The 22,645-nt window shown below is 42.1% G+C and overlaps 1 protein-coding gene across 1 annotated transcript; it reads right to left on the reverse strand.

Moving 5' to 3' along the window:
- Positions 1–2,311: 2,311 nt before the first annotated feature.
- LOC105213081 (protein sister of odd and bowel) lies at positions 2,312–6,604 on the reverse strand. The gene is made up of 2 exons (XM_054227218.1): positions 3,074–6,604; positions 2,312–2,943 (listed from the first exon to the last, which is right to left on the reverse strand). The coding sequence occupies exons 1-2, from the start codon at positions 4,924–4,926 to the stop codon at positions 2,463–2,465; spliced, it is 2,334 nt and encodes a 777-aa protein (XP_054083193.1). The 5' UTR covers positions 4,927–6,604; the 3' UTR covers positions 2,312–2,462.
- Between the last annotated feature and the right edge of the window lie 16,041 nt (positions 6,605–22,645).

A 22,645-nucleotide genomic window follows, 5' to 3' on the forward strand; every position in this document is an offset into this window, starting at 1 on the left:
CAGAAACTTGCTTGTTCTTGTTCGGTTATTTTATGATCCGTAAATATTAGTTTGAGAACCGTGGAGGTTGCAAGTCATTTAGCATTATCCAAGAAGCAACGCGTTGAGGCGAACCACTTTAGGAGAACCACTTTATATAGAGTTATGATTTTCAAAAAATCGGTTTTTTTGCGTTTTTTTAATATATTCTGAGTATACACACACAAAATTTCAAGTCGATCCGAAAAATATTTTCGAAGTTATAGACATATTAGTGAAGGCGCGCCGAGGGGTCTCGCAGTAGGGGACAAAACTTTAAACTCTTTTTACTCGAAACGGTGTTTTCAAAGTCGGTGAGCAAGAATTAATCGAATTAAGAATTAATTAATTATTCGAAGGATCCCCATCTGATAAAAATTTATTATTTTTAAAAACAATTAAAGATCCGAATTTCGGTCGAAAATCAAACCTTTTGCATTGAGTAGCCGCCATTTTGTCAACAAATTTTTGTTAATTCCTTTGACCAATCACTAGATTATTTATGATATTAATGAAATTTATTTGGTTTTTGCATTTTAGATGATCCAGTCCAAAGATATCGTGCTCACCGCAAGAGGCCTTTTTTTTTGCGGACCTCTGCAAAATTGGCAATATCAACATCCCCGATAATTATTTTTGGCAATAAAAAATATGTGAATATAGTTTAAGGTTGTCATAATATACCTTTCAAGTTTCAAATCAATAAACCAAATAGTTTGCTTAGAAAAAATTCTTGAAAAATGCCTTTTTCTGGCCTTGTAACTGTATATAACCCCTTAAATCGCAAGTAATGAATTTGCTAAAAAGTAGTCGATGCATGCAGTTGTAGAGTCAAAAGAGGGAGTGCAGTACTTAACTGTTAAAGACATTAGCTATATAATTTGTTATGAAACATCGATTTAAAGTTTAGACCTCGAGACGAAATCCGAATGAATATGTATGAAAATCAGTTCTCCCAACCCATCCAACATCACCTTCAAATTTAAAGCTTCAAAATCTGTAAGACCCTACAACCGATTACTGCAGAGTAGTATTGTGGCATCTCGCTCACACAAGGGTTAAGAGAAGAAAAAGTTATAAATTAAATTACAATGTATCAAAATTTATAGCTTCAACTTGATAGTTCTATAAATGTATACACTACACCTATCATATTCCTGCAATTAAGCGCAAGCTATTGGTGGTAACACACACGTCGTTGATTTACAAGCGCACAAACATACAGATGAGTGTATGTAGATATGTATGCAAGTACTTGTGACTGCATTTCACTGAAAGTAATTTCCTTCTAATCTTTGTAAATATTTATTTGTGTGTTTATTAAACGAAAGCAAATAGCTAATCGAGTGCTGGAAAATACAAATATTCCCATAAACACGACAAGTTTCAGCGTAAATTCTAGTCGAATCTATTGTTTACCGCCGAATGTCAAACATTTTGTTTTTGTTTTTGTATTTTTTTTTTTTTGTTGTCGGCATATCTAAATCAACTCATTCGCTCGCCAACTGATAAGCGAACGCGCACAAACCAACAAACTGAAATACACACTTAGGTGTTATGTGTGTATATATGTATGAGTATGTGTGTGTGTGTGTTGGCAGGTATGTAGGCAGAATGTATATATATATTAATGCGAACCCATACTTACTGCCCCATTAAAAAGGCAGTTATTTATACGCTCTGAGCACACCTATGCACGAGTATGTGTGTGAGGAACACGAATGTGAATGTGAAAACGAAATGAGTAAATGAAACTTCAAGGGCGTTCAAGTCAATGTGTGAAGTTAGATTTTTATTCAAATACACGAAATCGGGCGTAGATAATGCAACTTCACAGTGTAATAAATTCCGAAATGCTTATACTAAAATATTAAACATATTTATTGTTGTAATTTTTGTGTGTCGATATACTTAAAGTCGAAAGCAAAAAATAAAAATAAAAAAAAACTTAACTTCAAAGTAACTTAACTTAATGTATATGAACGCTATGCTAACTTCATACAATTTCAATTTTAGTTACTGCTTCACAAGTATATTATATATGTAAGTATGTATGTATTGTCATATGTGAAACGCTACGTAGAGCGCCAACTATTTGCACTAGCCTAGTTTGTCGAACGTTTGGAACGATATGTTTGCTGGAAGCCTAATGAGCATAAGAGACATAAAAAAATAACAGTAATATCTAGTATCTATATAGATGTGAATGCATGAGAATACGCGTTAAATGTTGCTTAAGATACCTAACTAATTTAAATGCATATTAAAATGCCCAAACGGGTCTAATATAGCCGTGCGCACCAGTCTACTTAGCACAGAGTTACAAACTTTTCACACCCACTAATTAATGCAAGCGGACCTCCGCGGTCCTCTGTAGTATATAGTGTAGATCACAAATATAAGGCCAAATGTTACGTGCTGCTCTCGCGAAAGCACGCTATCACCTAATCAGTCACCGCAATCAGATCGATGGACGACGCATTGCCCACTTTGGTGCAAGCTGGCAACAGTGTGACCGTCTTCGCGTCCAAAGTGCGTGTCGTCGTCATGGCACCGCTATTGCCGCCAGTTGTGGTTTGGAAGATATCCGCTACGCTGACGGGTAGTGAGAGCAGATGCTCATTACCGGGTCCCAAGCCGCTGCCTGTCATGCCGGTGAGGTTATGCGTTAGACTGTGGCGCCGCAAATCACAGTTACGTCGAAAGACCTTGCCACAGGAACTGCAATTGTATGGTTTGATGTCGGTGTGTGTGAGTAGATGAGTCTTCAGGTTGGAACGCTGATTGAAGGACCGATTGCAGACGGGACATTTGTGTGGCGACTCCTCCATGTGTAGGATCTTATGCACGGCGAGCGTGCGCGATTGGCAGAATCCCTTGCCGCACTCGGCGCACTTGAAGGGCTTTTCCTTGGAGTGTATATATCTGGGAGGATGGGCAGAAGGATGAGAGGAGTAGAGATTAATATTAATCAAGCGGGCGAATGATAATTATTTATCGAAAATATTTAGTGAAATATAAAAAAATATAATTCTTGAATTAGATAGTTGCCCACCTATGATCTCTGAGATGATCTTGCCGACGGAATGCCTTGCCGCAGATGTCGCACGAGTAGGGCCGCTCGTCGGTGTGCGTGCGCTCGTGTATGAGCAGATTGTAGGACTTAGTGAATTGCCGATTACAGAATTTGCAAATGAACTGTTTCTTGGAGCGCTGTGAATTGGCAGCGCCGCCAGCAGCTACAGTCGTACCGCCCGCAACGCTGCTGGCGTTTAAGACGTTTGCCTCATTCAGTGCGCTGGCAGCGGCACCTTCATGGATGACCAGCTGTTGGTGGTTCAGTTTGTCTTGGAACATGGTGGCTTGTAGTGATGAAATCGATTCGATGTCAGCAGATAACGTTTGTTGTTGCTGTTGCTGTGTAGTCTGTTGCTGCTGTTGTTGTTGTTGTTGGTTAAGGCAATTGAATGCGTTGGTGTTGAATATGAAATTGTTGTAGCTACTCTCTAGTTCGCCAGCCTCAAACGACAGTCCCTCTTCGCCGTCCAGCAACGGCAGGTCACAGTCGCCGAGGTCACTGGCGGTGAGGTCAGTGCCGGTGGCGCCCGCACTATGCAACAGCGTCTGTATAACATTTGCCGTGTTGGCGTTGCGTTGCGTTTTAGGTGCCTCAAGGCAGAGGTTGGCTGTGTCCAATGCCTGCAATTCTTGTTGCTGTTGTTGTTGTTGCGTTGGCGCTGTAGTTGTTATTGTTGTTAAGTTATAGCTATTGTTGGTGGTGGTTTCTTCTGCGTTGTTGCCGCTAGTAGTGCAGCTGGCACTTGCTTCACCATCACCACTACCATCGCTGTTGTTGTTATTATTGGTGGATATTGTATTGAACCGGAAGACATCCGATTTGCCGGTGATGCGCTGCAGTGCCAAGTATGACTCGAGCGCTTGCAAGTTGAGCGCCGCCGCGGCCGGTGAATTGACGGGTAGGAGGGCGGCCTGCTGCAGGCTGCTGACCATGGTGCCCTGTAAGGAGAGCACAACTGCGGCTGCAGCGGCGAGGTCATTCGTAGTTGAGACATTTGTTAGCGTCGATGTGTTGTTGTTGTTGTTGGTGCTGCAGTTGCCGGTGTTATTGGTGCTGTTATTCATATTGTTGTTGCTATTGCCATTGTTGCCAGTGGAACACTTAATCGAAGGCAACACCGGCGTTTGTTGTGGGGATGGCGTACCCATGCCGAGGCTGTGACTACCTTGCTGCTGTGGACCGCTGCCGGCACCATTTACATCCTTCGCCAACGCCAATGCAATTGCGGCGACGGCGGGGGAAGCACTGGTTGCGGTGGCGGAACAGTTCAGGGCAGAGTTCGTTTTCTGGTTATGTGTGCCACTAGCGGTAATCACATTGTTGTTGTTGCTGCTCTGCGCATTTTTATTGTTGTTGCTTTGTTGCTGTTGTTGCTCCAGTGCTGCGGCAACGGAAGTGGCCTGCAACTCGGCGGCGCACAGTTCCTCCTTAATCAAAGTGGTCAATGCAGCGACTGTGGCAGCGGCGTTCGTCGTTTTTGTTGTTGTTGTCGCAGAAAATTGTGCCGCTGCTGCTTGTACATGTGCCTGTCGCTGATGTGATTGCATATGCTGTTGTTGTTGTTGTTGTTGCTGTAGGCGTTGTGTTTGCATTTGCTGTTTAAACTTCTGCAATTGTTGTTGTTGTGGTAATTTCTGTTGCATGCCTAGCTGGCCATGTGATTGCTGTTGCGACTGCTGTCTCAGTTGTGGTTGTTGTTGTTGTTGTTGCTGATGATTCTGCTGCTGCTTCAAATGCAGTTGTTGTTTAACACGACTTTGTAGCTGTTGTTGTTGTTGTTGCTGTTGCACACTGTTGCCAACGGCATTCGGGCTTGTGGAGGAGTCCATCGCGCATGCGCAGCAGGATATCACCCAATACACAACGAAACGGCGGTTAACTCGCTGGCTGCCTGTCGCAGTGGATGCTTAGTGATTGCTAGTTGTTGCGCAAGCGCACCTACGCAAGCTAACGACCTGCCTGCTAGTGACTATCGATGATGATGTGGCAGCTGTTGTGATAGTTGTTCGTGTTATTGTTGTTGCTGTTGTTGTTAATATGACTTTTGCCACTAACGCTTCGTTCTTTTCGCCGTTAAACTTGGGGGTACAATGTTGTTACTGTTGTTGTAGTTCGTCTACTGCTTCTGCCTCCTCTTCTACTGCTGCTTCTTCTTACTGCCTCACTGGTATGCTGCTGCGTTCGTTTGTCGTTGCCACAGCGAGTGTATGAATATTAAAAGCTACACGCCACCATAAATCACCGCTTAGTCACGCGCTCAAAAAGTCATAAAAATCGAATTTGACGTTCGTACAAAAACAACAAGCGCATAGCGAGGCACTATTGCAACCGCAACGCTAAAAGCCAGCAAAACACCGCTGGCGTATTAACAAACAAATTGATCGACAACAACAACAATGATGTCTAGTGCGCTTTAAAGCTGTTGTTGTTTTCAGGTTGTTGTAATATATATGTGAGAATATGTGTTGGTGTTTTTGCTTCCTACTTCTTCAACATCTGCGCCTGCCTTCGCTCCCCAGACTTGTGGTCACTGAGATAATTGCTCGTTTGCGGTTTCCCACTACAACAACTCAAGCGCTAATAGATCACACATCCCAAAATCCTGTTGGCGCGCTAACAAGCTTCTTAGCGGCTGGCGAATTGGCGCCGCGTCGGCAATTAACTGGCACTTAGGCGCAAAACGATTCTGCCGTCCAATGACAAGCGCGCACACGAGACGCTTGGGACCACACGCACTTCTTTGTTGGTTTAGGCACTTGAGCGGCGCGTGTTTTTTTCGAAAAGTGTGTGTAATTAACACGAGCCACGAGTCAACAACAACACACATACACTTTAAGCGGTTCAAAGTAAATAAGCAAACACAACAAAAACAAAATTATGTCTTATGCAATTGTTATCAAAGTACTGCTAATACTTTCTGTTGTTGTTGTTGTTAAATGGTATCTTCCTTTTCTAATTGTCTATGTGCTCTCACTCAATCACAAAAGTCTCAAAAGTGGTGTTTAATTGTTGCTTATGTTACAACTGTGACGCTTTGACGCTATGCGGCTGCGGACTGTCACCACTGCCTGCTTGCGATAAGACGCGTTCACTACCGAATGCAAAATTATCGAGAACGCTATCATGAACAAAAAAAATTTAAAACAAAACAAAAAACACTCGCTCGATTGCACAAAAACAAATACAAAAAAAATATGAAACAGCTGCACCGCTGTCGCTGCTGCTCCAAGCGCCTTCAAAAGTGATGAGTAAGTGTATGACGTGCGCGTAACGTGGCTTCGCGTTGAGGCGCGCACAATGTTGGGCAAGTCCACGGAACAACTAAAAGTCCATTGCGTCGCTGGTTTGACGCGGACCTCCTGTGCAACAAACAGAGAAACTAAAACCGGCGCGCCGCACACACACACCTACCAGCGCAACGCCGCCGCTTCGACACTCACTCATTCGCTCAGCGCGCGCACTCACCTCAACGCATACAAGCGCAAATGCACATAACGAAGTGGAGCGCAACGCACACCTTTACCGACGCGCACACACACACATCAGCGGCTATATGTACATATATGAAAGAGCCATATAACAACGATCTGTTGGCAGCGCTATATGAGTGTGTGTGTGTGTGATCGCCAACTGAGTCGAAATGAATGCTCGTTCGAAGAGCACACGATTTCACCTAGTCAAGGTAGTGTTGATTGTATAGCTTTGCTTGTGTGTGTATGCAATTGCTTGTATGCATGCAGCGCTCACACTCACACATACACAGCGCGCATATTCTTTCACTCCACACCAATATGAAGCGCAGAACCAGTTTCTTTACGACCTTTTTTCTTTTGCTGCCTGTTAACGGGTTTGCTCTCTCTCCAGCGCAAACGTTGTGGCGCATTGAGATTAAATAGTTGCAACCCGCCGAACGTGTTTCGCTGGGACCGGCGTTAACTGATGGCCAACACACGCGCGCCGCTGCTTAATGGGTGGTTCGTTCGTTGGCTGACTGGCTTAGCTTGTTGGCTGGCTGTTTGAGTGGCGAAATTCAGGCTTTAATGTAGCGATCAATGGGAATGCAAACGAGTTGTAAACTCGCGTGGGTGTAGTTATTTATACACAACAAACAAACAACAGCGACGACGATCGAGTTCTCTTGATATTTAAATGAGCAAGACAAAAGCTTATGAATATTTATGCTTGTGTATGGGTGTATGTTTGTATGTTTGTAATACAATAAAATTAATGATAAAATAACACCTTGGAATAAAGCGCTAACACGCTTTTTACTGAATATTTAGATGAATTTCATGTATCTATAAAAGAAATTAGGCAGCTTTTGTTCACGGCGAAAGCAACTCTGTGTGTACATTCGAGAGAAACATATGATTGCAACTTCCTAGAGTAAACCTTAATAGAAATTCTACCAATGAAATCAAATCTCTATAACACTTTGGTAAAAATCATCACAAATACGGAGATGATTCTTTAAGTCTTATTCTCCACATTAGGTGATCTTAAGTCGACAAAAGTTGAAATCTGATCTTATAACATAAATGAAGATTTTTACGAGGACTCTACATCTAAATGTGACCGACTGAGCTTCAAGTGATATTTTAGAATTCAATTCCATATATAGAAGTGATTAATTAGAAGATTAAAGATTTAATATTTTTCATAAATTTATTGCGAATTGTTACCTGTACTTTCAAGTTTTGGGAGTGAGAGTGCCTAAACATAAGTAATTAAAAGAGCGATAGAGCTAACGAAATTGTAACGTAACAACTCGAGAGAGAACCAAAAACATTTTTAAATAATAATCTGACATTTAGTTCAACAGCCAAAAACCAGCTGTTTGTTTACAAACTTTTGTGGGGTCGATTCGAAGTTCAACAAGTTTTTCTGACTTTTTCAGTACTTTTACCTTTTACCTCAACAATTGTTATGAGATAATGTTATAAATCTTAAAGTTATTCGGCAAACGAATACTTCTCCATCTACCGGTACCGAATTGTCTCATTAATCTAGAATCAAATCTCATTAAGCTAGACCGTAAGCAATATTTATAAGATATTTTTTTAGTTCAGAAATATATATATTCGAGCTAAAATTGTATTCAATATAGCTAAAAAAATTTTCTTTCTTCAATATAAAAGCATTCTAAAATATAATGTTTCCGTCATTGGAATTTCAGTTATATGACCATTCGAAGGTATTTTAACAACTCTTACCACTATTAACGGCAGAAGATTAGATAGATAGAACTGCATTTATAATATTCACCAATTATTATCTAAATACATATATATATATTTATATAGGAGTGAGTATAAGGTACTGATAAAAAATTTAGAAAGTTTCAGTTCGGGTGGAACCAATACTTAGTTTTTGGATTGAAATTCATATGAGTGAAGGAGATGTATAGTAATTTCATTTTCCATTATGCTTATTTGAAAAATCTCCGATGACGATCTATATAAATATACGAGAAGAAACATTGTCAACCAAGGTTGGTGGCCAAATATATCTATAAAACTCCAAATTACCTGGCTCAAATTAAAGAGTCTGATCCCATTTTCTCATATTTTTAAACTATGATAGAGTTAGGAGTTGGTTCAGATCGTTCGTAACGTTTAAAAATCAGTTTAATTCGCTCACGATAATTCCAATAATTATATATGGTATGCCTTCATATTAGGTTGGCAAATATCCCCCTACCGCCTTTTTGTCTTTTAAATTTCACGGCTATGTATAAAGCGCTACAGAATCTCTATCTGGCAATACTATACATCTTTGAAAGGTCTTGACATAACCTACAAAACGACGCTATGCATGATTAGTTTGGATATTGCGTTCAACAGTAACAGACGTGTAAACATGGCGTTCACTAACGCCGAAATTCCCGCAATTTCAAAGTTTTCCTTCGTTCAAAGGAAATCCACTAGAGAAACGTTCCGTGAGATTAATGGTGAATGGTTTCGACGATTCAGAGCTGGTGAAAACGACACCATGGATAAGCCAGCCGGCCAAAGGCCTGTGACAACGAATATCGATCAAATCATGGGAAACAATCGAGTTAGAACGGCATGTGGCATATTGTGGCATCGCCCAGGAGATGGGAGTTAGTCAACAAACAATTTAAACCATCTGCAGAAGGCTGGATCCACCAAAAAGCTTGATGTTTGGCTGATGCATGATTTGACGCAAAAAAACCTTCTGGACCAAATCAACGCCTGCGATATGCTGCTAAAACGGAACGAACTCGACCAATTTTTGAAGCGGATGGTAACTGGCGACGAAAAATGGATCATATACGACAATATCAAGCGACCAAGCCTAACTGTCAGGTTTTGCTGTGTGTTTGGTGGGATTGGAAGGAAATCATCCACTATGAGTTGCTCCCATATGGCCAGACGCTTAATTGTACCATCTACTGCGTACAACTGGACCGCTTGAGGCAGGCGATCGACCCGAAGTGTCCAGAATTGGTCAACACGAAGGGTGTAGTATTCCACCAGGACAATACCAGACCACACACTTTGTTGATGACTCCTCAGAAGCTATGGAAGCTCGGATGTGAGGTTTTATCGCATCCACCAAATAGCGCGGACATAGCGCCAAGTGATTACCACCTGTTCCTGTCCATGGCGAACGTCCTTGGTGGTGTAACGTTGAACTCAAAAGAGGCTTGTGAAAAGTCGCTGTCCGAGTTCCTCGCAAATAAGGAGGAGTGCTTCTACGAGTGGGGTATTATAAAGTTGTCGTCTAGATGGAAGGATGGATGGATTTTCATAAAGCATTGAAAAAAGAGCAAAAAAGCGGACGGGAGATATTTGCCAACCTAATATTTCTAAATTAATTTTTGGTGTTTCAAACTATGTCATTCTATCCTCTGTGCGTTATGTTGTGATAGTATAAATTTGCATATATTTATGTATATAATCTTTATTAGCGTCTACAGATTATTTAGTCTATAAAGGAGTAGCGATAACAATCTATCGTTACCGCCAAGCCCCCCATGGCATTATTACTAATTTCCATATACTTCTTAGAAAAGTGAGTATAACTATTTGACAGAGCCATAGTGATTAGATAAGAAATAATTAGAGAAAGTATATGGACGAATTGTCATAGGTTATCACTTTGCTGTTATAGAGGGAATGAATTGTTGGTTTCTAAAATTTTTTGAACCTGTCTGAGTTCAAACATAATGCGGACTTTGTCTAATAAAAACTATTAGATGATATATTAAGAACTAGCACTTGAGATTAAAGTAAACTAGAGGAATTTGTTTTTGGATACCCTAACCTCAAACTGCTATATCATTTTCATATAAATTGAAACTTGGTTCGTAATTGTATAATTCGATCTAAACTAAAGTGTATCTCTTATAAACCCTTTAATAGGTATTTATATATCAACTGTGACACTTCTGGGTACTACTGCCATCTCTTTATACGATCTCAGATGTCTGTGTATATAAATTTCTCCGAATAAACTTCAATTCCTCTTATCATCCTTAATCCACTAAAAGTTGTAATTAGGCGAGCGCGTTAATAACTTATTTGGATCATTACACTCATGCCCAAATATATGTACGTATGCGTGGCTCATTTGGTGCGTGCATGCGCGCACTTATTACGGTTATAAAGTTTGCATCAATTTTTAATTGCAGCCAACCAGTGGCTGACGGTAGTCGGTAATCGGTTGGGGCAGCAATTCAACTTAATTTCGTTTTGCGAGACGACTTTCTGTTTTGGCATTCTTTCATAATTTTTACTTTTGAGCCGTGCGATTGGCTTTCTTGTTGTTCGGCCGCAGTTTCATTTCGTTTTCATATGATAAACGGCGGCGCAATCAAATGCGCTGTGATCAAGGAAGAAGCTGCCTATCAGGTCCGCCGCGTACCAACTGGCTGGCTGACTGACTTGCAGGTTGACTTGCGTAAGTGATGCGCGCTGTCGGTATGCCAATCGCCGATGTGTCTGTCTGTCCATCTGTCTGCCCACTGATTTTTGCGTCGCATACAGAGATGAGTGAGTGTGTGTATGTGTGTGTGTATGCTGGGCATTCGTGCAGCATTTCCACAATTTATTTCAGCATTAAATTGCAATTTTGCTCTAAAAGTTTGCGCTTAAGCGTTTTCCACCGCTTATACAGATATTATTTTGATTAATGCAGCGCAAACATGTCATTCGCTCGTTTCGCTTGATTAACCCAAACGAACTGAACTGCCATAAACGGAGAAGCGGCAATGCACACGGCTGTGCTGAGTTGAGTTGCAACGCAGTACCGCGTGGAGCTGGAGCTGTGACTTCCAATGGTTGTTTGTGTTGGCGCGAGTGATGATCTGCCGTGCGCTTGCAAATCGCTCAAGCGCGGCTGCCGCATGCGCCTGTCGATAGCTGGATGGGCGGACGGACGGATGGACGATGACGCGTGTATTGGCATGACCGACCATCACTGGCTCGTTAGCTGGGCTGAGAAGTGCGCGCGCTCATTTTAGCTTCGACAAGCGCGCATTAAATACCATGTACAAGTCCAAGGCAGACACTCAGTTACATATATGTTTATCCTACGTACATACATATATATCGAACATACACACACACAAATATTTGCGCAGGCGCGTAGGTTCCCTGGTCGCATTCCATTGTGCCGCACTTGCAACCACTACGACAATTTCATTATCGCCGTGCGCAACTGCCGCTAAAAAGCAACAACAACAATAGTAAGACATTACCTACATAAGCAACAACACCGAAGCTCATGTCATTCAAGTGCACGCGCTATTTTAAATGCGTAATTATGCCACACTCGGCCCTAAACATTGGTCCACGCACCTCAACCGGCCCACAGCCAACACGCCGCAGCATCTACCGCGTTGTCTATTCTTCTAATGTTGCTCCGGCCTCTCGTTGCATTCTCATGCATGCCGCCACGAGTTGCCGTTGCAGTTGTTGCAAGCTCGTGCGATTTGTGGCATTATTTATGTGCATAAACGCATGCGGCATTCGGCTGGCGGTCAGCTTCAAAGCGACTTGCATAATCTGAATCTCAAAGCGTTGCACGTACAACTGCTACGTTCAGTATGCTAGCTTCTGGGGTGCGGTGTACTTGAGGGGGTCTGATTTGAGATTTGCACTCATTGCACCTCATGCTCACTGCTCATATGGACCGGTCGTTTGGCCATTGCTTTATTGTCGCAGTCATGTTGACATACTGTCCAGCTGTCCCGACGATGGTCCATCGATTTCACAGATGCATTTGCAAGGCTATTTTTGTGGTCAACAGTGGGACTAAGGGGACTAAAGTGGTTATAAGGAAATTGCGGAAGCAGATTTCTATGTGATTCTCGAAATTATAAAGAAGCACACCAAGCTGGCAGCTTTCGGGTTAGATCTAATACCAAATAATCTGAAAAGAACTAGGGCATACTTCACAATCGATAACTCTATAAGGCTCTGAAGACTGTTTTAAAAAATGTAATATTTAAAAAACTTCCCGGTTCTGAATATTTTCATCGATTTTTCTGTATAAACATAACACTTCCACAGCGTTTACATCTGCGCAGTCGCACAGAAACAGTGCCGTTTCCGCTATGCGATTCGTACAGATGCAAATAACTGCCTCCATGCTTGGCATTCATTATTGGCTCCCCGCCCTATACGCCACAGCGCTGCCATACCAAGGCAAAGGCAAGAATTATTGGCTCGCTAAATTGTCTTGAACTGACTGCGATTGGCACAACAACTGCCACAACAGCGATCACAACAACAGCGGCAGCATTTGCGACCAGCGTCATCTGTCACACAAGGATGTGTTTACCCTCAGCCGCATCCTGCTTGCCGCTGCAACACAGGGCGCGTTGTGGCCGCGCATGCGCGCTCGCTCATTGTGCACCCATTTGATGCGTGGGCTGAAATTACACGATCACGATCGACGATAAAATTTTATGGCGCGTATACGATTTCGATTCGATTTTTTGGTGTTGATACACACCCAACAAGAATTGCGGCACACTGCACCACCCCACGCACCGCCGCTCGGCCAGAGGCATGCAACAACGCAGCAAAATGTCGCAAAGTTCTGCAATGTTGCAAGCACATTTGTACGTTGTTGTTTGTGTTGTTGTTGTGTTGTGCCGTACATGTGCTGTGGCATTCATTGTTCGCTGCCAGCGTGGAAATACTTTGTGGACGCGCGCACTGTCAATGGCGGCCAATATTTTCAATTTTTCATTGCCGCTTGTACAGGCGAGTGTGCGCATGCGCAAGCCTATGTGCGTGTGTGTGTGGAAGTACGCCTAGCTTGTCGTTCGCTTTAAAGCTGCGCCGCGCTGGAAACACAGCGCTCATTAGTTGCTTGCAATTTTTTCCTCGTATTCTGTCAAGCCGCAAAGTGACTCAGGTGTTCGAGTTTATCGCCGCAATTGCGGAAATCTTATCAGTAAGCGACGCAGTGAACTTGCAATCACCGATATTGAATAGTAATTGCCGCTGATCCGATAGGAAGTCACCACCGTTCGGTTCTCGAAAATTACGTAGGCTTGTATTTATGGCCCTCCCAAAGCAAAATGTCTTTTATACTTCAACTGTGAATTGCTCGGCAAATGGCGTGAAGCGAATGGCAGTATGTTGGTTCGTTGTATCTGTTGTTGTTGTAGTAAAATAAACTTAATTTTTTTTTAATACAAATTTCTTTATTAGAGAACATATCATTAATGAACAAATATTTACTCGGTTTTTTTGAATACTTTTTGATATAACTCATGTCGTTCCACCAAGAAAATTATAGATTTTTTCTGATAAAGCACTTGTTACCGAATTCAACATCCTCGACAATAGAAATTGAGAAATACGCTGTATTTCTTGACTTGTTTGCGTTGTGATGCCTTTTCTGAAGCAGACTTCTGAATCAAAACTAATAGCATTTGATGCTGGAAGATTAAAATTAAACTGAAATATTAGGTTGGCAAATGTCCTCCTTCTGCCTTTTTGTCTTTTGAATTTCTTTTGAAAGGTCTTGCCATAACCTACAAAACGATCCTATGCATGATTAGTTTGGATATTGCGTTCATCAGTTATAGACGTGTAAACATGGAGTTCACTAACGTCGAAATTCGCGCTATTTTAAAGTTTTCCTTCGTTAAAGGCAAAGCCGCTAGAGAAACGTTCCGTGATATTAATGGTGTTTTGGGGGATGGCACTCACTGCGGATTGGTTTCAACGATTCAGAGCGGAAGACCTTTGACGACAAATACCGATCAAATCATGGAAAACATCGAGTTAGACCGGCATGTGGCATCTCGTAACATCGCCCAAACCATTTTAAACCATCTGCAGAAGGCTGGATACACAAAAAAGCTTGATCTTTGGCTGATGCATGATTTGACTCAAAAAACTTTCTGGACCGAATCAACGATATGCTGCTGAAACGGAACGAACTCGACCCATTTTAGAAGCGGATGGTGACTGGCGACGAAAAATGGATCACATACGACAATATCAAGCGAAAACGGTCATGATCGAAGGCCGGTGAATCGTCTCATACAGTAACCAAGCCTAACTGTCAGGTTTTGCTGTGTGTTTGGTGGGATTGGAAGGCAATCATCCACTATGAACTGCTCCCATATGGCCAGACGCTTAATTCTAAAATCTAATGCGAACAACTGGACCGTTTGAAACAGACGATCGACCAGAAGCGTCTGGAATTGACCAACGTCAGACAACACACTTCGTTGATGACTCGTCAGAAGCTATGGGAGCTCTGATGTGAGGTTTTATCGCCCCTTGGTGGTGTAAAGTTGAGCTCAAAAGAGGCTTGTAACACTTTTTATAAAGCATTGAATAAAAAACCTATGATCTAATATAAGACTATTCATTAGCGGTATATTCTTAGGTAATATGTCTCCGTAAATACCGTGAATAACTCGCTTAATATATCTGTGGACGAGATAAGTCGCTTATTAAGGATGGATGTTGTTGTGTTTCTTGGTTTCAAAAATATAAACGCGATAGATGCTGCTGTTGCGACCAGATTTGGCTGATCTTAGAATGTATCATCCTCGATCTTCTAAAAGAAGATGGCGTCAGAAATTCACATCTAATCCACATTTAGCCCGTCATATCTGAATGCTTGATGGCCATATATGGAAATGTCTATACTAAATAACTATTGTGATTTCTGTAGAATAAAAATAGCAAAGGTCAATTAACAATATGTATATCAAAGGTAGAAATATGATCATCTCGATAAGAAATCAACCATTTGGAGTGTTGGTCAATTGATTGAGGCGCTCTGTCTTACTACGATCACAGCTGCCCTAATATTTATTCTTAGAAGCAAGAAGGCTGATAGATTTTACTACACTGATGAACTGCAAAGACTGTTCGATAGCATGACATACCTACATACATACACATGCCTTTAAGTCTAGCAAATCTTAAAAGTATATTTTTCTAATTATAATTCGGTTGACGGATCAAGCATTTACAGCGGCACTTTTTCACAGAAAATCGAATTATTGGCAAAGAGTGGCACCACCACTGATTGGTTGCGCTAATCTTCTACATTTACAAGAGCTCAACCGCAAAGAATGTGCGACTCATAATTTCCACGCCCTCAACTTAGAGCACACAAGCCAAAGTCATTTCTTGACGGAATTGTTTTGTGTCTTTTTTCGGAATTTTCGGAATTATGAGTGCTCATTACTTGCCGCATTGCTGCCGCTGCGGCTGCTGTAGACTCTTGTGCGCTGAGGTTGTTGTTGTTGTTGTGTGCTTGTTCTTGAATTGTCATTGTCCCATTGCTTGGTTGGCTGCGTGGAATTAACACTTTGTTGGAGCGTGTAAACACGCATAGAGCGGCATGTTGCGGACATTAGTGGGATTAGTGGTGGTTAACTTGACAGGCGGAAAGATCTTATCCATGATTGTGTTTGACAGATTTTGAGCAATCACATTTCGGTAATACGATACCCATATCGGACGCAGCGCCTGGCGATCGGGCCGTGCCGCCACTTTGCCGCCGCGTTAGGCGATGAAGATATTTCGAATTTCGAATTTTTACAATGTCATTGCGTCTGAGCCGCTGATCGACGGCGATGTTTTCTTTGTCGGCTGATTTTGGCTGAGATTGGGTTCACCTTCGTTTTTTTCCAGCATTAACCCTGAAGCTATGAGGATTTTATAACAATTTACCGCCAATGGAAATTGAAAATTGGCTAATTCGACACATACAAACACACATTCATATGCACAAAGAAATCAACTTTCGTACAGTGATGGCAAAACAAAGCAATTTGGCCGGTTGGCTGGCAGCTTCCGTGGGAACCACTTCGATTTGCATACTCATGAGTTCCGCATGTCCCACTTTGACGATTCGACGATTCCCACTCCGACACACTGATTGACCGGTCAAGCAATTAATATATCCAACAAACTGTGCGCTGGCCATGCGGCAATTTCTCAGGTGGCAACAACAACCAACCAGTCCGCTGATTGCAATTTGAGTTTCTCAGCGCCTCGTTGACGGACTGCGCATTTCGCACAAACTCGCAGCGCACTCGTCGAAATTTGTGGCAATTTGCCACACTGCCGTTGAGCATCTGCCGAATTATTGACATTCAAACGGATCAAACCGTTGCAATGCCGCTGTTGTTGATTGCCTTAGCCAGCAATTGCAAATGAGTTCGTTTAAAGTTTAACGTTTCTTTGATTGGCCTAATGACAGTCGCGCATGCACATACGACTGACGTGAGAAACAAAAGCATTTCAATTTCGCATTCATTCATTCGTTGCAACGTCGCCGCTCGGCTGGCGAAATGCCATTTGCCGCTGAAGTGCAGTTGCTCGCCGTTTATTGAGGTCGCTTCAAAATTTGGGGCACTTTGGCAGCAGGGAGACTTACACGTAACTCTTTGCAGCGCTGAGACGAGTCAGACGTGTCTCTAAACTGTAAACTCATTTTTGTACATTCTGGGGTAAAAGTATCAGGTCAAAATCAGCGCTCCCATGCAACGGCTGCGTGTCTTCGTACTTCGTCGCTGGCGTGCGAAGACGTGTCGAACGCAATGTAATTACTGCCAATTGGCCGAGTGGGTAAACGCTCCATTGACCAGCTGGGAATGCGATATTTACACTTCACTTCAATTGGGGAATGCCGTGTGGGAGAGTTTTCCCTTGATTGCGTGATTGAATTAATGTTAAAGGTCGCAGTGCCACTGTATTTAGCGGATTGTTCAGCCCAGTTAATAAATTTAAAATATCCTCTTCAAAAAGTAATATTTTTAATGAATGTAAAAAATCAAAAATATACATTTTTCAAAACTTTTCATTGAATTTCGAACTTCAAAAGATATAATTTAGTTCGGCATCATCTACAGGCCTACATCATTTAAGGAATCAAAATAGAAACAAGCTTCAATTTCCTTTAAGTTCGAAATTTCGTACTTTAATTCGAAGAAAAGATTATCACATATTCTCATTCCCCTACTCAAAATTAGAACTCCATTTGTCTATATACGCTTTGATTTGGTCTGAAGATGGGTTCTCTGACTTCTTCGCTGCCTTTGGAATCATTAATATTACGGCCAACCCACATCGGATTAGTCAAAAACGTCTTGGACTAATAAGACACAAAAACAGATTTTGCTCTAATCCACACCAAGCGAGCATGCGTTTTTTGTCTCGTCTTATTCGGTGTGGGTTGTCACATATGAAGCTATGGGATGTTGTCGTATCAGACAAGATAAGGCTTCTTGACTTATCTGGTGTGGGTTGAGCCTAAGATTGAACTATGGAAAAGTTCGAAATACTGCAAATATTTGGAAGCTATTTTTTAGGGCTCCATTATTGACAAAATTCAATTCAAGTGTAATAAAAAAGAGTCCGAAATAACTTCTGTTTCTGTTTGATATTCATTTTCATGTCGCTAGATGGCGCGCTTTTGCAGAATCTCAAAATGCTTTGCGAAGCCTTTCAGAAATGCCCATCAATTTTCTTCCAGGCAATTTAGCACGAACAAAGAAAACTCAATATCCTGTCAGCTATTGAGTTCGGAAATCCTCCGCGCAGCATGTTGCACAATTGTTTTCAACTTTCACAAAATGCAAACTTTTATTAAAAACCAAATTAAAGCTACCATTTAAGCCGAGTAAGCTACAAAAAGCGTAACAGATCGTGTGTTAATTGGATGAACCCTTGCAAAGTTGTATGAAATCTATTCCCTTATTAATTTACGCGCATGCGCAACAACAGACACCACACACCAAAACAGCAACGCATGCGCGGATTCCATCAGTGCTGCTTTCATTTGTGTTGCTGACGCATTGGCTCGCCGGCTTGTTGGCAATAAAATGCAAATTAAGCGCTAAAGATTACTCAAAGGCCACATTATTTACTTAGAACCTCCTGCTGTGCTTCCGAATTAAGTTTAAACCCGGAGGCTAAATCCGAAATGAGTTTTACTAATTTCTCGTTGCTGGCCTGTCTGTCGGCGGCGGCCAGCCTGTCGCTCGGTCTGTCGGCGTGCCACGGTCTATGCATGGCAGAGTGCTGCGCCGGCTGCTGGTGCGACTGGTGCGGCTGGCAGCTTGATGGACGTGTATGCGCGCGCCATGCGGCTCCATGCCACAAAATATATATTTGGGACAAGTTGTGGCAACACTTAATTTCCATATCCTGCCGCTAGCTGCGTGCCACACACTGTAGCCATGCACAGATTATTCACATACATATATACTATGTATATTAAATATAGTTTAGCATTTGGTGTGTTATCCCGCCCATGCGTCTGCGCCTGCCCCAAATGTTCATAGCTATTTTTTTGCTGTTGTTTTTTTTTAATCTTTCATAAATCGATTTTAAATGAGATTTCGGCGCTGACGTTCGCTTAGTTATGAATGTGGCGTAGGGAATAACGAAAACCGTTTAATAAATATCAAAAATCCGTCCAAAATGCAAATGAAATTGGAGCTTCGTACATTGGAGTGGAAAATTTATGAACGCATGCGCAGTCAGTAGCGTGCAAGAAAGGAGGCGTAACCAGCAGAAGCACGATGTTTTTATAATACCAACGTTTCGAAGCACAGTGTTCACTAGGAAACATAAAAAATTCCGAAAGAAATATACTGAATTAGTCACGAGGCATTCAGAAGGACCAATATTAGAAGTTTACTGTTATTTTTGCATGTCATGCTTTCTAAAACCCTGAAAAAAAGGGATTTCAATGAGATAATAATAATATAACGCTATAAAAAAGTTTAACAGGTGGCAACTCTATAGCAAAAAATATAAATTTTGGTTCATAAGAGAATGAGGTTCCTCAGAGCTCCTCTGAAAGCAATATTTCCATAACTTTTGTGAACTTGAAAATTCTATCTAACCCCATATCAACTTCTTAGTTAACTCATCAGGTCCGTCCCCCGTCCAATCACGTGCAAAAGCGTTCCGAAAACCTTGAACCACTGTGCTGTATCCCCAACCGCCTGCGGAAACAGATTTTTTTTGCACTTTTTGTCTCAGCGCTTAGACTCTGTGTGTGCATATGAACCACATTTCGGCGCGTTGAAAGTGGGGCGTGTTCCACATATGTCCCTATGGGGCTTTGAAGGCTACGCAACGCGCATGCGCACGCATGTGCTATAAACCAAAATATAATGCGAACGGTATACAAGAAAGTTGCAGAAACGGCAGCAGAGGGCAGCGTTAATATGCAAAGTGGCAGGTAGGCTGGCAGTCAGCCACACTTTTCAACGCTTTTGGCGTAAATGAATTATGACGCATGCGCAACATATGTGTAGTGCAGCGCTTCGTTTGCATATGTTGGGCCACCGTTTAATTAAAGGGCGCGCGTGCGCCAACCTTTTCACCAAACGCTCTGCACACACACTTATAAAAAGACACGATATGCATACTTACTACCCTCTACACCGCACTCGAACATTTTAATAAGTGCACACTTGTGGCTCAATGGGCTGCGGTCGCTTGTTGGCCCGTGCTCGATGACGCACTCGACGGCTGGTGGAGCATCAGAATTAGAGGTTGCATGAAAATGGCCAACTCAACTCAGCGCGTCAAGTGGTCAACAATCCGATCGGACCAATTGTTCGCCCGTCCGTCTGTCAGCCGCACTGACGACTCTGTAGTGCCAGTTTCACCATTTCCCGGTAATCGTGCCGGTTGTGGCGGTTGCGCATTTGAAATCAATAACATCACTAAATGACTCTATTGTTGTCGTCGTCGCAGCCCACAGAAAGACAGAAGAAATGTGAATTGTAGCACTTCTCGGTTCTCGGAAAAAACGCCATAAAAATTGACACCCAGCGCGACCGGCAATTAAACAACGTAATGATACGATGGTCATCGCCATCAGCATCAGCACCATCAGCAACGCCTAGCAGCAAAGACAAGTAGAAGACAACAAGCCGACAACTATTTCTACAAATGCAACAATAAAATGCATAACACATGCGCGGGCCACGGCTCAAGGGCTTGGGTGGCGCAGCGTGTCAACCCGGGACCCAATCAATTGCAGCACTCGGTCCACTCCGGTCAGCGGCTGTGGATGCTGTTGGTGCAACGATAAAATGATACGATACGAGTGTAATAAGTGTCCGATCAATGCGCGGCCGACCACACTGCCAGTGCCAGTGGTGGCGCAGCGCATTAGGGCGGCTGAGCTTAGCGTTTAGCCTTAGCCGATATGTGGCAGCAGCAGCATGCATGCTGTGGGTGATGGCCCCGGGCCATTAGCGCGCTGTGATACACGGCTTTTGGGTGCTGATGGCGATGCCTTACCGGTGTTGTTGTTTTTGTTGCCTATGCTATTGAACGCTTGGTGTTGGTCTATTGGTAAACGCGTTCGCGCTGCCGGTGCATGCAGTGCGTTTTATTATCATTGCCGTAATTTATTTGCCTCAAACGTACACACACACATACTGAGGTGTTGACCGTACCTTACGTTGGCGTACCTGGTGGTGGACGGTCACTCGCACTCGCCCGTGCCCATTTTGACAGTCAGACCGACAATGTGGTCTTGGCCTCTTTATCGGCCCTGTTTATCGAGCGTTAGATCAGCGCTTTAACAGCCATTCGTTCCTACCGCTTATCGGCATATTTATGTGTCGAAATGTGTATAGAAGATAATTCGAATGGACAGAGCGGAGATGTGATACTTATTAGTGGACAGCTGTAACCTACAAACCCAATATGCTAATTAATGCTGATAACCCAACAAATTTGTGTGTGGAGTAAGAAGAATTTGAATATTACGCTTGAGCTAGTGTTTTTTGTCACTCCATATTAAAATTCTTTCTAACATTTAACTCTACTCCCTGCTCTGAAATTGAGTTTTATGTGTATTTAAATAGATTTGTTGAGTTTATTATAGATAATAGCAGTTATATTAATTTAGATTTTAATACCTTGTTGCATATCATTTAATTTGATTTTACTTAAATTTGTAGGAATATATATACATATATTTATATAGTAAAAATTATAATTGTTTGGGAAGAACTCTTATTTTTATGAGTATAGTATTGGACGAATCCTGCCAGTTGCAAGTTGCCAAAGCTGTTTGTAGGAAGGCGAGGTGGAATTATATAAGCATTTCCACCCCCAATGTCCAACCTTCGACAGATTGAGGTTAAAACGCCGAGGTAGGAAGATCTTCGGTGAACCAATCGATTTGGCTAGAATTGGCATTAGTGATTGAAGGATTATGTAATAGATTCCAAGCGATCTGCCGAATCGTGAGGGTCTTTCTGATCCTTTATGCGTTTTTTTGATTCCACAAAGGACGGCGCAAGGATCTGTCTTTGAAGCTAAACTATTATTTGACAGCTAAACCTATTAATTACTTTGATTTACTGAGTCTTTGAAGAAATATTCAACCACCTTCCCACCACTAAACTAACCTCAATGTTTCATTCGTTTCTCTTTAAAATAACACTAGCTCTTCTTTAAAGAGCATTAACTAGTCTGTCAATACAACTTCGTAAATTAACTGGATAAATCAAGTTGATAAAATCCTAACGTGTTCACTAACATATATGAGAAGGCTTTGTTGTTTTTATAGTAACCCCAAAATATCCTTAACAAATATTGACGAACGCGACCTGTTTTGACGGTTCTTGCCGGAATGAAAATTATGATCCATCCCTATTACGTAGACCCGATTCTCGTCGGAACGGTCTGACTGTTATGAATAATGAATATTGGAGATTTATGTTTCCTTGACGGAACCGGAACGCAGCAACCAACCCTATTTAAAAAGGAATATTTTAATGAATACGACAATATTTTCATAGCGCTGTCCTTGCTCGTCTTCAATCGAAATTAAACTTTCTTGACACACGGTTCTAGAATTCTTATTTTATTGGAGCATAAAGTCCAGGGAGTTGAAAAGCGGGTGTCAACCACTTACTTCAGATACCAGGACATAAGATAGCATATGTGACCTAATTTAGCTCTCCTAGAACCGTCCTAATAAAAGGAAAGACCTCATATTCGATTCTTAGCAATCCAAACAGTCAGATTTGGTATGCCAGAGCTATGTATA

The sequence above is a fragment of the Zeugodacus cucurbitae genome, chromosome 3, assembly GCF_028554725.1.
Source record: "Zeugodacus cucurbitae isolate PBARC_wt_2022May chromosome 3, idZeuCucr1.2, whole genome shotgun sequence".
Taxonomy (NCBI): domain Eukaryota; kingdom Metazoa; phylum Arthropoda; class Insecta; order Diptera; family Tephritidae; genus Zeugodacus; species Zeugodacus cucurbitae.